The 17,955-nt window shown below is 41.3% G+C and overlaps 1 protein-coding gene across 7 annotated transcripts in view; it reads right to left on the bottom strand.

Annotated features, from left to right (window-relative positions):
- Window positions 1-17,955, bottom strand: part of sorcs2 (sortilin-related VPS10 domain containing receptor 2) — a 291,572-nt gene that overhangs the window by 161,919 nt on the left and 111,698 nt on the right. For all 7 annotated transcript variants that reach the window (XM_067522965.1, XM_067522964.1, XM_067522966.1 and 4 more), the window contains exon 3: window positions 3,277-3,376. In XM_067522965.1, the coding sequence (XP_067379066.1) occupies window positions 3,277-3,376 (100 nt within the window). The remainder of the gene's footprint in view (window positions 1-3,276; window positions 3,377-17,955) is intronic.

The following is a 17,955-nucleotide window of genomic DNA, read 5'->3' as shown; positions in this document are numbered from 1 at the left end:
TATAGAGGAGGATGTTGTTTTACATTGCCAGAATTGTACAGAATGCTATGAAGCAGTACAAACATAATATAATCACATAATATGTTGTTTAATATAAAGTTTTACCAGTTATTCACTCTCATACACCGTCCAACTGAAACAATATACTAGGAAAATAACAGAAGAATCAGTTCATATGACAGGACCTACAAGCATTCCAGGACTGACTTTTGGAAAAGTTGAAAACTCATGGTCAAGTCCTAACAGTCCACTATATTGTCTTGTTTTTCTCCAGGCAGGTCCTTTTGCAGAAAAGCCTAAAAGACTTTTAACCTCTACTTTTACCTCGACGGGAAGCAAAGAGTCAACAGAAGGACCATTAGAAGGGAAGCTTTGGGGTCTAAAATCACTAAGCATATACTTGAACCCTTTATCTAGACCACATGAAAGCACTCGTCAAATGAACTGCAAGCTGACAGCCCTCTGGAGCTGACCGTTAAAGAAAATTGCTGACGGAAAGTGCAGTGAGCCACGTTTCAAAGTTTATTTACAAGTCTGTTGGTGTTGAAATGTGTCAAGGGTCCTTGGAAGCCCATTCCTGCAAAGGTTCTTGAGTGGATCTTTAACAGAGCTCTCACTGAGGCAGCAGAGGCTGACATTGTCTCCATCTGAAGAGTCACCTCTTTCTCTAATTGCCTCAAGTCCTATTGATTACCTGAGGCCCCTCACACCTTTTCCATGTGATCCCTACACACTCTGTGTAATCCCTTCAGAGAGCTGAGAGACACACTTGTCTGCTTTTTTTCTGATGTGATTAGCAGTATTGATCAAAGTGTGCTCACGTATGTGTGTAGTGGCACCTTTAGAACCTAATCGTTCATTATTTGGATGCTGAAAAGAAGGAAGTAAACACATGGCTGCATACTAATATTTAGTTAGAGGAATCATAGCGTTTGATGATCAAATCCGCTCACAAAGTCCACATAGACGATACCCACATACAAACAATTGCACATTTCCCCTCTAAACCATAGTAATAACATACAGACACCTACACACATAAATTCCAACAAGCACCACTTCCATTATTCCCCTCCTGCCAGGCCTGGAGCTGTGCTTAAGTTGCAGCTTGATCCCTAGCTCATATTACCAGACATTCTGTCACAACACACACACTAGTCACCGTCTTCTCCCCTTCTCTCTTTCAATTTGTGTCTCTTTCCGTAACTAAGGGAAATGAAGATGACTTTATTCCCATGCAATTAAATGCTCTCACGCTGCCTGGCCCTGTGTGTGTGTGTGTGTGTGTGTTTGCGCGTGCAAAGATGGCATATCCTTTGCAGACATTTGGAGTGTGGACTGGAGCACAAGGTGAGAAAAAGTGACTACATCTAATCTCCCTCTATCTCTTCATCGATTGGAAGAACCCCGGACCCCAGTAATAACGCCTGCCAGTTAGACAGGCCGCCACTGTTGGCAGTCCGGTCGTATTTCAGCTTAAGTCACCTAGTGTACCTCCTGGCTCTCAGTTGAGCTTGCAATCTGCAGTCCGCTATTTGAAATTCACTGGAGTTCAGGAGCTGGCAGTTGATGGGCTTCACGGCTGGAATGTGGGTAGCGGTGCTGCATGTGGAGTACTCAAAGAATGGGGAGTGCAATTTAAAATCATCAGCAACAAATGTGCTAATCATTATGAAGATTTGCATTGTGGCGATTTAGAAACTGTGTAATTAAAGCATCTTTCAAAAGACATTTTGTGGCTCTTGTGTATTTATTTTCTGGAGGTTAAACTGGTGCTTTGCTTTGAGCTCGTTCAGTGTTTCTGAGTCGGATTCATGAGGTGTAGGTGGATTTCCTGTACACATGTCTGTCACCTTTTTTTTTTCTTCAGTTCAATGTCCCTGGTTTGTAATTCATTTAGGATGATACTGTTAAACATGATTTATGTTGAATGCTAAAGCTGTGTGACAGTGGACAGGTGTGAAGCATGGAGATCAGACCAGACTTTGGATCATGGCCCATTGCAGCAGTTGTTTTTTGGCTGGAATCACAGTCATGTCATTATCTAGTATTTAAAGGAGAATTCCACCATTTTTGCACATTTTACACACAAACATGATTTCAGCCCAGCAGCAGCTTTATAAAATCATTCATTCAGTTGCACTATGGGTATTGTAAGATCCAGGTTATGACACATATTAAGAAAAAAAATTTGAAATCTGTCTCCGGCAAGTTCTTTTAACTTCCATAAAGTTCGAATTGGTGGTGTAAAAATAGAAGCACCTATAAAATTAGTTTCATGTCAAATAAAAAAAATCTAAAAAGCAAAGATAATTACGTATAATTATAAAATGTCAAATGACTGCATTAGTTCGCAAGCATTAACCACCTTTTAACAGCACTTCCAGCATTGACAGGTCTCAAGCTTGGAAGATTCTGACACTGACGTTTTTCCCTTTTCTTTGTAAAACTGCTCATGTTCTGTCAGGCTGCACAGGGATTGTGACTGAAGAGGCCTTTTTCATTGGGAGTCCAACCCCAAATACTCAGTTGGGAAAGGTCTGGGCTCGTCCTCTCCAGAGCATTAAACATGTTTTTAAACCATTTGTGTGTAGGTTTGACTGTTTGCTGTAGGGTCATTGTTTGGGTGGAAAACCCAAGTCATCATCAGAAAGCGGTGAAAACTTGCAAGGGGAGTGACTATTGTTTCCTGTCTAACCTGAAACCAGTGGTTCTCAGTCCTGGTTCTCAAGGACCCTTGCTCTGCTTGTTTTCCAAATACCCCTGCCCTACCCACTTGGATCAGGTGTGTTCAGTCAGTGAAAAGCTAGAAGGTACCAACTCAATTTGTCTTCCCCCTTTCCATCCTCATCTGAGATAATATATTCAACCTTCTGATTGACTGAACACACCTGATCCAGGTAATCAGCAGTGGTTAGCGTAGGGATAGTTGGAAAACAAGCAGGTCAGGGGGTCTTGACGACCAGGATTGAGAACCACTGCCTTAACCATACTGTCACAGATACTGGCACAATAAAGGGATGGTACACATTGCAACAAGATGCTTTTTAAAATAGTGATTTATGGTTCATATTCCTTCATGCTGTGTTGTGTACACATCACACATTGTGTAATTTCAATCCTACTCCACCTCTGTAAATAATCTCAACCTCCAATCTCAATCATTCCAACATGGCACTAAAGCATTTTTCTTTCCACTAAAACTGGCAGTTTTTCTTTCAAATTATCAAGTCAATAGACAGCACAGTCGCATCGAGAATCAATACACCCTCCTACCTTTTTCTTATTGGTTGGGCAGATGTAAAAACTGGTCACCACGATCGTCGTCCCTGGCATCAGGTTGAGCTTGGTGTAGGTCGTACCATAGTCTGTAGACCTGAAAGCAGGTAGACAGCAAGTAGAAAAAGTAGCAAGTTAGTAGAGAAACTTAAAAGAACATTTTATTGGGGAAACACACAATGTCAATAGTAAAATGCCTTATTGAAATGATTAGGAGAACAGAGCATCTAAAACCTGCTGCCCAGTGGGTCCTACTGTGTTTTCAGTTCTATTTTGTTAAACTGTTATCCTACGTATTAAAACAGCAGTTCCATGAAAAACCTTTGCATTGACAGGAGATTAAATCTACAAAAAAGCAACAGGGAAAGGGTGACCTGCCTATTCTCCCAACCTGCCCTCAAGGCATTCTATCCGCTCTCTGTTCACTATATAACCACTTTGTGGCCTGCAGTCTGAGCTTGGTGACAAATCAGGAATGGCTGGACAACCTGTCATTGGCACGACGATGCAAAGACTGCCTCGGGCTAGCAATGAAGTACTGGCCAATCCCCAAATCTGGCAGCTTTAATAGCAGGTTCAGAGTGCTGTGTGTGTTGAAGATTGATAGCTTGCTGCTGGATTGTTTCTCCAGAACAGACTCAGTCACACCCAGCCAGCAAAGTGAAGGTGATTGTTAGTGACAGGTTTTTAAAAAACGACACAGGTTTTGGCTCGGCAAGTATGAAGTCAGGTGGCTACATATGGATAATTAAATTCTCAAATGCCTGTCAGGAATAAACTAATCCAGGAAACAATCTTATCAATGCGATAATGCAAGTAAGGCAGGCAGAGTCAACACATACTGATTATAACAAATCAGAGGTTAAAGAATGCACTGTTACACATACTGTTTGTCTTCAGCGTTTCTGGTGTGTAGCTTTCTATCCAAAGCACATGGGAAAAGAGATGCTGCAGCATTTAGTTAAGGTTGAAGGTTCAACATGAGGGAGATGTGATGAAGAGGTCTTGATAAAGGAGAATGATGAGCTGGCACGTCGGCCTGGTTAAGGATGAGAGGATTTACTCCTTCTCACAGTGGGACATCAACCGCTGACAGACACACACAATGAAACACATACACCCCTGAAGCCCTGCCAAGCCATTCAGCAATCAGCTCTCCCAGAGTGCTCTGATACAGCTCGAGAAAATGCAGTGGCATAGCAGGGGTGAGCTATTTCTCCACGGTGAACTGGCAAGTGTTTTCATCATCCTCGCCGGCCTGTGTGCAACGTTTAACCCAGGATCACTTGGAGGACACGGACAGATCTAGTGATGATGGCTGTGTTAGCTGCCAGAGCTCATGCTTATCTCCAAAACCCACTTGTGAATGGTGTAAGGAACCTGCTAGGCCAACAGAGACGCTGGGTTATCTGGGTGTAAGTGCAAAAACCTCACAGAGCACTGGCATCTGCCCCTAATGACTTAATACTTACTTAATACTTTTAGCTTTCATTTCGCATCTCAACATAAAGGGTTGAACAGACAGTGGCCACATTTATCATCAACATTTAATAATAGTACAATTTAAACTGCTAACCATATTCCAAGCAGCATCTCATGTTTGTATATTGATTTCCTACCTTCCAGGCAGTGATTCAAACACAGAGAGACAACCAACCATTCACACTCACGTTCAAACCTATGGGCAATTTTTTATTAACCAATTAGCAATTAACACGCATGTCTTTGGACTGTGGGAGGAAACTGGAGTACCCGGAGGGAACCCAAGCAATCAGGGGGAGAAGCACAAGGTTAAAATCTAGGCTACAAAAAGAGGCTAAAAGGTTATACAAAGCTCTTAGGTAAATGTCACTGTTATTGTAGCCTTTGTTAATTACAAAATATTGCACTTTAACTGTATCCTAAGTAAAACCAGTGGCTGCCCACACATGGACACATTGGAGGAAATGTGCCCCGAGCCTTTGCCTTTGATCATTTTGAGATGGTTTCTTGAATTTATGTTTCGTCATTTAGAACCTTTAGGGGCTCTGGGCCATGGGCCCCTCACCTCTCAGGCTCATGGAACTGCCCCCAGAAGGACGGGGTTAGTTTTCAGATTACAGTATTTTGACCCATAAAATACAGAATGCCCTGTACTTCTACAAAAGCAGAATGGCTGCCAAATTCTGTAAATACTGGCGAAAAGAGAACCAAACATGTTAAAATGCATTATACACTAGTTGTTGTTTATTGCATTTTATGACAAAGCTTGGAACAAACCAGTGGGAGCGTCTCTTCAGCACAGAGATCTTGAAGGCCTTCTCCCTATTACATATTCATAGTCTTCCATTAGCAGAACAGAGAAGAGTGTCATGAGCGGCCAGAGTTGGGGTGGGCCCTCTGCCCAGAAAGATGTCTCAACATCTGGATGCTAACTATTCAAACCTTGTGCTCTTTATCTCTCTTTTTCAAGAAAAGTGGCCAATCGTACTTAATTTACACAAATCTAACTGCTGTATTTCTATTAAACCTTGAGTATCAGTATCTATGGTGGTTCCTCTTGGAAACAGGAAAATGTTGGTGGGGAAATGAGTCAGGGGGCAAGCAGAAGGCATAACACCATGAAAAAGACTAGTCTGGAGTTTTGTGTGATGTGTGGAAAGTCAGCACCCCGTGCATCTGGTGAGAATAATGATGTTAAGCTAATAGGAGAACTCATTTTTACTCTCTGCTGTCCAGACCTTTGGATTAATGGACTAGTAGGGAGTTATTGTGGATTAATGGGAAATAATTACTTTGCAACCAAGTGGGAAGCAGATGAGTGGGAAGTATGCAAGAGGTGAAGGGAAGGAAGGGCTGGACAACAAAGGACTAAATTGAATCTGTTGCAATCAGCGTAGCCCACAATCCTTTTAAAATTACATGGTAGCAGAAAAGTGGGGCATCAGGGCACTCGCATTATTAAAATTTGGAGGGGGGGGGGGGAATCTCCTACCATGCTTTTCACACATTAATATCACATGGTTGAGGAAGCATTTAATTCTGATGCACAAAAGCTTAAACAAGTCACTCGAAGAAGTCGTTTGGTAGACGACATAAAGCTGAAATAATATCAGCAGAAGGGCATAAACCAGTAGAACAGTGGGGAATAAAAGAAGAAGAGAATACTAAGAGACAGAAATGGGGAGAGGAATGTGGACGTTGAAGTGCCTGAGAGAGTGGATGTGACAGAGACAGACACTGCAGGTGAAATTGTATTTTCCATGATGCGCTTGAGAAAACAGAGAAATGTGGAAGCACTTTAGGGCAGCGACAGGTGCTGATTCAGATTTAATGTCCTAATATGTCAAGGTTGCTTCCAGTGCCTCACGTCTCAGGGAAGACAAATCGAGAACGTCAAAGAATTGAGGAATGGATATGAGGAAGCTGATTTTTAATGAATATATGATAAATCCACCTGAAGATCTTCAACCTGTTAACTGGTGACGTGTTACGACTGAGACGAGTATCCTTCACGGCTCCTCACTGAATCCCGTGGAATGAAGCTAATGGGAGGATAGAGCAGGGCAGGTGTGGTGAAGGAAAGACAGAGGACATACTGTATACAGGTGCTGGATGTGTCTGGACATGTTAAAGGTCTGATTTCTGAAGGAACTGAACTCTGAGGCAGACAGATGCTGTCAGACTGGATCAGGGCTGGACCGCCAGACGGCCAGACTGTTAGGTTTGACAAGGCTCATCAGTGATTGGCTGACATACAGATGCCCCAGGGAGCCCAGCAAGCAATTGGGGGCCAGTCGGGTAAGAAGCCAGGATGCCAAGATGAGATAGAGAATTGAGACATATCCGCCTGCGGAGTCTGCGTCGGGGCTTTCGATCATCCGTGCAATGTGCACTGCAACAGAGACACACGGCTGCGGAAATCTACAATGCATTATGATGCCACCACGCTGACAAGAGAGATAAAGCATGAGGCATATTTGCTTCCCTGCCAGGACATCACTCAGGGTTATTAGCTGCATCCTAAGCAAATTTGTGCCAAATTGTGTCCAGAGTGGGTTAAAGCTCAGGTCGTGAATGATCATAACGATCTAAGCTTTCATATCTATCTTTTTGAAAGAGCAGCGAATTATCACGGGATGGGAGCTTTTGATTTACTGCAGCAAAGGTAATTACCATGACTAGTGTTTAAAAAATACTACTGAGAGAAGGCCGCCATTAGCGTTAAAGTTGATTTACAGTAGTTAAAAGCAAGGCCTCATAAATACCACATGACGCACTGTGCTTTCAACGAGTGTAATCACATTTTAGGCTTTAGAATACTAATTGCGAGAAATATATTTTCATAAAGATCTTGTAATAGTTAATCAATGAACCCATAAAGTATGATGCGAGAAAAGAAAGGTGGTTTCTCCCATCTGCTTCACACATGGACAGGTCATCAACGCTGACCTCTCTCTGGCTCACAAGTTGCTTTAAAAATTACCATTCTGCATGACTGCAGCTGTTTTTTGTTTTTTTTTAAAGCAAAAGGCAACACCTCAGTGCCATCTATCTGTTTATTTTTGCTTCTTTTTTACAGCAATGCAGTGGGTATGGATGATAAAGCTCGGGTGAGTCTCAGGTGTACCCAGGACAAAGGCTTTATGGCCATCTGCTGTGGCCTGATTGTGTCAGAGCCCGACTTTATTGACTGCAGAATGGACTGGTAGAATGATACGGCATGTCTTCCAGAGAGAAGCTGTAAAAAACATTGTTTTGATCCAAAATGCCGGTGGGAATATTTACCCTGCCTCTATGATGCATGCACCATCTTTCCAAGACATTTGCTGCCCTGTGGTGATCTGGTTGTGACAGTCAGAGTCAGACAACGCACAACAGAACGCTCAATCATTCAGCTGTGAATGCCTCCAGAAAATGGCAACTATGCAGAGTGTGAACCTGTTTCGATAGGCAAAGTAAAAAGATGACTGGAGAACTTTTGTTAGCCTCGGGATGACAGCAGCAGAGGTGTCAACCAGACTGGTCACATATCAGGGAAAACAAGTCGCAGCGTCTACAGAAAGGTGTTATGGTTGACAGTCTCATGACACCATACTATATATCTAAGAGAGGAAAGTGTTCGCACACCTTGTCGTAAACCGCTACTATTAAAATAACTACATAGTGAAATGCAATGCAGCGACGCAATTTGTCTGTTGTCAACAATTTGATCAATTCCAGGTCATAGTGCTAATTAAGTAAGGAAGCCAGTCACATCTTCTTGTGAAGACTAAGTTATTCCATAGTCGAAAAGGGTGGAATTTGTGCCGTGTCCAAGGTGTTCTGGTCTCCGTCCCTGTCACATGTGCCTGTAAAACTTGTAACGAAAGGCATTCAAAGTACATCTGGATCAAATGAGTTTTCATATAAAAGGCCATTTATTCTACTCGGAAGTCCAAGATATCTGAGTTGCTTGTTTCTGTAAGGGTGAGCCCAGTCAATCAAGGCAGAAATGTCTATTCAGACAAGTCCACACAACTTTCACAACCATGCTTTTCTCTATGTCCCTAAATTTAAGGACCTCGGTCTAAAAAGGGCATACGTGAGACACTGCGTATGTGCTTTTCATTATCATTAAAATGAGCAGCTGCTTTTACTTGAACTGAAGGATTTTACTTCACAAGAGTATTATTGTGAAGATCACGCGTATCGTAGTCCACTGATTCCTCATCATTCCCTTCCCTTCGCTCATCTTTTACTGTCTGAACATTCACAGAGTACACCTTGGATTTTTGAGTTCTGTCTCTGCACTTGACACCACATTATCAAAGTGCCACTGGCGATGCCAGAGGGCTTCGAAGGCACCGTCATGTGTAATTCAGCAGAGAGGACTTGGAAGATAATACACTGTATTGTCCTGTACGGCAAAAAGAAGTGGTAGGCAGTTGTAGAAGTGATCAGACCTGACAGTCATGCACACTGTAACATGAAAGACCCATTCTTTGAAAGATTTGCTTATGCTGCAAACGCTCATACTGTATGATGAGAGTAAATTAGCTCATTTGCATTAGAATCACAATACCTGGCAGAGGAGGGAAAGATGTGGGCTACATTTTTGTTCAGCTTAGTCACTGATGCCTCTGCAGCAATTGGCAAATTGCATCTGGATGTGCCTCCTACACTACAAGTAGTCTGAGCAGGCAGTTAGCCAGGATACAGTGATTCATACTCTGTAAAGGCACTTTCACAGCGGCGGATAGTCTCTTGAAGTGCACGAAACCGCTGGAGCGTAGCTATCAGGAGCAGAGCACTGCTGCTATTTAAGAAGCTGCTTAGCTTACATGTCACATGACAGTCATCTCTGCATGTATGTTTCCTGTTTTTACGGCGACCCAATGTTTTTGAAGGTGTCAAGCAAAGTATTTATGTGTCACAATCAGAACGCTTCAGTCAAGTAGCTTATTTAAGTGACTCTTGTCATATTTTACTCCTGACCCCTTCCATCCGAAGCTCTCGAATGAATCTCTGGTCTCATACTGCAAGATCTGATGATAATTAGTTTGGATCATTTAGAAAAGAACCACTATATTAAAAACATGATAAATATGTGGCCTCCAGGTCCCCTTCTATGGGCTACACTCATCCTGCTTTTCTCAACACAGTTTTTGGTGAAAATGCATTCAGTCGAAGCTCTGCCCCCTTGACTGTGCTCAGTTTCAGCCTTGCCAGCTTACCTTACTATCGATCCCAGAAATAATGTTAAATAACTCAATTTTAGTGTAGGTCCAAAACGTTTTCTTAAGGAAAGAGCAGAAAAGTTTTTCGATTACAGCTCAGTATATACTGTATATAAAACACAGCATTGCCAGGAGAAAAAAAAAAAAAAAAAAAACACTCCCTGGATCCCATCAACAAAAGTATATGCCTCTCCCAGTGAGCATAATTAGCAAAAATGAAACCTGAAAGGAGTAAACTCTAAAGTCCTTGAAGAGAATTCAATCCTCTTGTACACATCCAGGATACCTGACTGTGAAAAGCAACAAATATACATATCATAATAATCACTATGAGACAGTTTTATTGTCTGGATTACAAAAAAAAAAAAAAAAAAAAATAGCTGTAAATGAAAAGCTATTCCTGTCATACAAGGCCAAATGCTGTGGCCTACTTCTGTGTTTGAGAAGGCGGAAGAAATTCACCAGCTTCATGAAACACTGTAGGAAATAAACTGCACAAGTCTAGGTGGGTGGTGTATTGATAATCACAGCAGTACAACAGTACATTGTGTGCTCACCAAGAATAGGGGGTTGGAGAGTTCGGTATTTGATAGCTCACATTAAAGAGTCAAAATTCGCTATGTTACCAAAATTTATTTGGGTCAGTAAGTGCCTGCATCCTGTTCCATCACCAGCATGTTCGACTTACGGTGCAAGCCTGTCTGCTAAAAATCACATCCCTGTGTGACTAAATTGCAGGTTTTATATGAAATATGAAATGGATTATGTTTTAATCCAACATATTTTTTATATCATTAGTTATTTAAAAAGGTAAAGTGAGTTGGAAGAAGGTGGTTGAGGTGGGTATATATGTATATCTATTCTGCCAATTACTAATATAGAGTTTGTGCCAAAAATTGGATGAGAATTCCCACGGAAGCTTAGTATTCTAAATAAATTATGTTTTCACCTGTGAGAGGTATCATGTCATTCTGCGCCTCATCATGAGCAACACTAGAAATCAAGAGCATATGATTGGTGGCCTATTAACTTCACTGCATTTAGTGACTGCAGTGGCTTGACTTGGTCAGCGGAACAATGTCCATTCGGTGGTCCAACGCCCATCGCTGTGTCAATAATGTACCAAATACCCACTACATAGCATCACCTCTGGGTAGAATATTTGTCTTACCAAGAATACTGTACATATCACCAACATAAATAAAGTAGTTCAAAAAGTTGTGCATGAGCGTGAGAGCGTGGGTCAACATGTGGGCATCCTCTCCTATATCTCCTCTCTTAGACCCCCCCCCTCCTTTTAACCTGGATCCACACACTTACCACAACCCTTCATTAGTGTCTATTCCATCCTAATATTACATTAAGCAAACCAGTCAATCCTCTTCTGCTACCTCCTTTTCACAAGCAACTGGGCCTCAGCATGCTGCCTGAGCCTTTAGGGTCAGCATCCAGAGCAAACATCAAGCTAACTGCAACTGAGAAATATTATTTTACTATTGTTTAAAGTGTAATATTTACTTTTATCTACCAGAGTTTTGCAGAACTCTGACATTTAAGTGCAAGGAAACCGACTGAGTGGAATGTGAGCAATGTAAAAAAAGAGGTGATGACAGCATTGGGCTTTGCAACAAGTGTACTTAGCTGTTCCACTTGTCCCCCTGCCCTCGTTCTCTCTGTTCTGACTTAAACACTTTTTACAGTCTCCTCCTCCTCAGCCTCGCCTGCTCTAATGTTCGCTGCCGACTCACTCACTTCTGCCGACTGGTTTCGGCACGGCGGCGGCACGGAAGGCACCGCAACGTGCTCTCCACCTCTGCCCATCAGCGTCTGTAGCACCCACATTGCGTCTTCCATGCACCCATGTCCCAGCAGAACAGAAGGAGCAAGGGGAACAAAAAGAGAATGGGGACATTTGTCTAGATGACATCCCCATTAGTACCTCTGTGGGGGGTGGGCACCCATCCTGTGCACCACATTGTCCCAGAATTTACCTGAAACATTAGTGTGTTTAATTGCAGTTGGATATGTGAGTTCTGACTGAGATCTTGTGTTTGATGTGTGAAGTCAGAGTGAGCAGAAATGAGCAGATTAAAAAGAAGCAAATCCTTCAACTCAACTTGGCTGTGAATCCACAAACAGACTGTGTTGTTCACAGCCAGAACTGTGGAGCCTCGTCTCCCTGTGCTGCTTCAATCAATCTACTCTACAAATGATCCCATCAACCTTTCTACACTTTGTTTTGTTTCTCCATAACCACACTGAGGCACAGAGGCACGACAGAGGAAGACAAAGAACAATCTCCAGCTTAATTGCTTTTACTGGGAAAGAGTTTTTTTTTTTTTTTTTTTCTGTTTCTCAGGCTTTGGGAAAATACTCATCATTCTCACCCCAAAAAGCCAATTACACCCAGAGGATCTCATCTGGGTGATTAAAGGCATATGAAACGCTCATGTATTACAAACATTTCCCCTAAATGTACCAATTAGATTAGAGTAGAGAAAGACTGAGGTTTGACTTCTTTAACTTTTTTTGTCTTTTCAGCATAAGAAGGTGTAATTAAAAGTTAAAATGATATGACTCAATTACAGTTTTAATGCTGACTTGTGCTTTGATTAGGAATGATTCTCCGATCAATACATCTGTTACCACTTATAATGCTTCAAAAGAAGCAGTACAAAAACTGCTTACTATAGAAGTTCCACTCACATAGTAGTAGGAGTACATTTTGTTAAAGGGGTAAAAATCTGAAAATGAATGAAACAAAGACTGAGATATCTTAACTTTGAATTCTTTAACTGTATATATCGAACTCCAACATTTGAATATTCGCGGCCAGCATCATATTTTTTTAATGGACCCTCACTGCTACATTAAAACCACAGTGTCTTCAGTTTGGAATCTGGCCCATCTTACAGAAATCTGACTGTGGGCCAAACTGAGATAAACCCCTGACAACATCATCAGCATTATTTGACTTGACAGTCATTAACTGCTTTCCACCCAATACGTCTCATTTTTAGCAGCATAGCTATGTGCCAGTAGGTACATTCTCCACGTGCTGGTGCAGGCCATGGATGTTAGACACCATTTCCAACTGTCCCTAATAATCTGCTGCATAGCCGAAAAACATGTGCTTGCTTGCCTTTTTTCATGTTGTTTGGACAACTGCACAGGCCTACATGTGTTCTACATCAGTTTAATCCATACACTTCACACCATGATGATGTCAAAACTATAAACAGTGGGGATCCTGGAGTTTGTTGAGGTCCCAGGCAAACATTTATGCATCCTAAAACTGCCGAGCTTCAGATGTCTAAAATACAATAAAATACACAACACTGCCCGTAGCACAATAACTTAACAGTGAGGATTGTCGAACACAGCTTTCCTCAGTTAACTACAGAAAAAGCTGATTATTGGGAGCCTGCTAGCTAAGCTAACAAGTTGACTTCTGGTTCTGCTTCTTTTCTCCTGTTCTTCTTTTGTCACTCACATGAGGATAACTCCTCTTCATTTTGTTGTTTCATGTGGTCCTCTCCGGGAGGTCTGCAACTGATAGTGTCATTGCAAACTTTGCACACAGTCAGAGCTGTACATAGTTTAACCTTTGTCAGCCGTCGGTGGCCCCTACTGGCCTGGGGCCCCAAGAAGTTCCCTGCCTTGCCTGCTGGCATGGACGGAATCAAATAATCATCTATGGCGTTGCGATGGGAAAGAATGAACAACTGACGGGTGGTGATGCATCTACGGCGTGAATGCAACATAATTCCAGCGCCATAGCTAAACACCCACCACACTCGACTTCTTTATACTTTGCAACTAAACATGAGTGACAGGAGGACAGGCAGATCCCATGTGGAGGACAGCTCTGTCTGCTGTTCATGCTAATACATATTCACAACTAGAACTAATTAACATTAGTTTGCCACAGAGCAAATGAGCAGTTTTACCAAGCTGCAGTCTGCAAATATCATATTAACAAAATAAAAAAAATAAAATAAAAAAGATGACTTGATGAGGTTAATAGGTTATAAACTGTCAAATATAAACATTGTGTTGAGAAAGTTCCCCCCTCTACCAGAGGTGTTGATAGTAAGAATATATTGGTTTTACATTTTAAACACATTTGAACATTTTGGACTCATGTCTGCTATGAATTGTGAAGCTAGTTCTATACAATCTGACGCTCATTCTGGTGGTTCTTCCAAAGCCATGTTTGAGCTTTTTGGCCCAGCATCAGATCCCCGGTCTCCATCCCTCTCAGGAGCAGGTTTATTCTCAGTGTAAAAAACGTGACCTTTCACATTCCAAGGATCAAAAACATTATAGTACTGCATGTTTGCAATAGTATGTTGGTCCAATTAAGTTTATACCACATTCATGTGTCACTGGCAGTAGCCTGATGACGTTCACCACAAAAAATAGTACCGTAGAGTGGCGGAATAACACAATTCAGAAAATAAAGAAATGTCTTTTTTTAAATTATTTTCCATAAAAACTATCCACTATTAAGGATAGTCAGGCACCAGTTTGTAGAATCTTCTTCTTCTAACTTTACTTTCTTGCTATGCTCAAAGAATAGGACCCTGTTGTGTAATTTGATTGTATTTATGTATACAATTTGGTGGGTTTTTTTATTTGTTTTACTTGTAGGATGTTCGCCTAGGGCAATCCCTGTACTTTTTATTCCTTATTCAATAGGTTTAAACTCCTGTCTATCGATATACAATAACAAATGTACATCTTTGTAGACTAACTATTAAGTATTTGCCTCATGCCTTTGCTCTGTCTGACAATAAGTGTAATGAAACATTAATCAGGATTGTTTGCACCAGTAAAAGCAGCAAATATATATTGATAATATACATAGTGTTTTGAGGCTTGGGGACAGATTATGGAGGATGCAGTATACTGCAGTACATCAGTCCCTGCTATGAACCTATAATTGGCTAAAATGGTTGGAATTGGCCTCGTAAGCATTGCATTGTGTTGCAAATACAGACTGGATACAGGAAAACATGACTAATCTAAAATTGAGTGCAATGTTGCAGTGATGACATCAGCAATCTGAATAAGGAAGAAATGAGTTTAATGTATTTTTTTTTTTTAAGTTTGTTTTTCCCCCCAAATAAAAGCAGCTTACACCAACAAAAAGTCATTACTTTTACTAGTGTACTGATGTTTTTTGCTGATGACTGTGGATTTGCCTGTGCCACCACTTTCTCTTTGAAGGGATGGTGACTATGCCTTGGGAATGTTACTTTTGTGTGTTTTGTTTGGATAAACCGTGAATGCTTTGTAGCAATTATTGTTCTTAGTTTGATTTGAACCCTGAAGGAACATTAAGGTTATGCAGCAGAGTTTAGTCTGTGCCACTGTACAGTTAAAAGCATCTGCATACTGTAAGAAGAAGAAAATATTTGGAAAGACAAGCTTTATTTTTTTAACCACGATGCTTAGCTATAGTAAAAAAATAATCCCTGAACTCGTTTTTCTTCATCAGTGTTTTGGCCTATTTGGTTAAACAGCAAAAAAAAGCACCAAGGTCTTTGCTTGAAAAGCAGTATGTGTGGAAATAGGGGGCAGTTAGCTTCGATTTTATTACAGCAGGTCAAATTGGCTAAGGACATTTTTTCATATGGATTCACTGCTTTTCCGCCATGCAGCTGTCAAAGGCAGAAAAGATGGAGTTCAGTCTTGATTTTCAACATGAAGATGGATAGATAGTTTTCCTTGCAGAATTTAATTAATGTGAACTAGTCTGAATGTTCATCACCTGATATCCCTTAAAGTGTCCAGACTTCAAAGACCAACAGGCTACTCCCTCGTGTAAGCTATGGCCTCATGCTGGGAGCACACGCTCCCGTTGCCGTGGGGCATCTCTCGTCGGTCCACATAAAGGGCAACAGTACTACCTAGCTGGCAATGATCAAGAGCAAATATGAAGACAACAACATGAAGGACACGAGAGACAAGCCTTTGATGTGCTGAGGCCTTGTGCTGTATGTATAACTTATGTCCACAGACACTTCACTGATTAGTTGGATCTGGTGCTATTATTTCTTTTTTCTTTTTTGCAGAAGAAATCCAAGCATATGTTCTAGATATTTTTGGTTTGGAATATTTTATAGCCAATAATAATAAACACATCTCCGTGTCCTTTATATATTTTCCCCAATCTGTGTCCCCATGGCCCCGTTTCTTTCTTTTAATCTTAGAACCTTTAACCTTTGACCCCTTAAAGCTAAATCCCAACAAGATCATCAGACGCCCACATGTGCCTTAGTGTCACAGGTGACGCCTCATGGAAGAGAGTCCGATGCCAAAGGCATGCAACCCAAAGACAAAACAATTTGCCACAGTATCAGCTGTGACAAGACCCTGAGACTAATCAGCCACTGCCGATTGCTGTTAGACTGACTGTCAATAAGTCTGCAGTTAGAGATATCTTGCTAACTCAGTAGTGGTTGTATGTTACCATTCAAAAATTAAGCTGGTTGTAGCATGAGACAGGAAATCAACCCACACAGGGCATCGACTAGTGCTGCTATATCAAATCTATATCAAATGCTATAAGATACTGTATATCAAATCTTTAACAGAACCTCTATTTTTTTTTTTTTTTTACTAAGAATTTGATCTGGTAGGATTAAATTCAGACTGTGCATTAAAAGGCCACTGTAATTTCTTTGAACTTTTGAGGATAGTCAGCCTTGTTTTCAACTTGTTTTTACCTGCTGAGCTTTGGCATCTCCTACCCACCACATGTTGTAGTGTCCCTGGTAAAACACTGAAGCCCAAAATTGTAGCACCTTGAACGGCAGCTGTCCAAAAAAATTATTTTCCCAAAGGATCAATTCAGAATATCTAATCTTTTTTTTAAATACTGAATATATATATATATATATATATAAAACATTACTGATATACATGATATGCTGTTCCTACCATCCCATGGGGTAAAAATACCTGAACTGAAATTAGGCTTTGAAACCTATAGAACAGAAACAAGCAGACACAATGGCAACTGGCAACCTCACACTGACTGCATTTATGCACTTATGTAGCCAGAGAAACTGTACTCAGAGAAATCAGCTTTCTGTGGCAATTGGGGAAATGGACCTTAGGTTGACTTTGGTTTGAAAAACAAGGCAGAACAGCTCCGTTAATGATTTCTCCCTCATTCAGCATTTCACTGGCCTGTCTGTCTTTTGTCATGTATATGGACTGTTGGGGAAAGCTGATTGGAAACCTGGTTACATGAAAACATGGCAGAGATATCAGCATTCTACAGGAGGATCTACCTGGGGAAATCAGGTTTCCCTAATCCCCTCCCCTGATTCCAGAAAACAGCTTTTCCGTTTGATGTCAGTTTGACAGTTAAGAAATCAGCTTTCCAGAGACAGTCGGCTGTATCCTGATTAAGTGCAGGTAAATGCCCTGAGGTTTACAGGTTTGCTACTATTTCTGGATACACCAGATACACTTTATACATATATGATGTTTTTTCACATAAAACCTAAACTGTAAAGTTTGGTCATGATATTTTTGTAGATCAGTGTAGAATTTTACAACACCTATCAGATTTGCAATCTGATATATTCCAGATTCCAGAAAAGTGTATTCAAAGGTTTTGCCAAGGCCTATTTAGCTACCTGTTTTGCCTCTGCCTCCACTCTTTATGCTAAGCTTTCTGAACCTTATCCTGACTCTGTGAAACCATCTTATAGTGACTTTAGTGCCTGCTCTGCCACACTTGTATTTCCATGGGAGCTGTAGCATTTCAACGGCTTTCAGCTTGTCCCTTCAGCCAAAGATCTCCCATTTTTTCCAGGCTCAGGACTGGCACCAAGGTGGCCCTTGATGGCTGGGCGGGGCCAGAGTGACCTGGCAGGGTGTTGGCAAGCTGTTGTCTGCTTGGGGCCCCAGGCCAAAAGAGGGCACCCGAGGACTGAAAAAAGTTCAACTATGTTCAGCA

The sequence above is a fragment of the Channa argus genome, chromosome 12 (genome assembly GCF_033026475.1).
Source record: "Channa argus isolate prfri chromosome 12, Channa argus male v1.0, whole genome shotgun sequence".
In the NCBI taxonomy this organism is placed as follows: Eukaryota; Metazoa; Chordata; class Actinopteri; order Anabantiformes; family Channidae; genus Channa; species Channa argus.
This window is presented reverse-complemented; position numbering and strand designations above follow the sequence as displayed.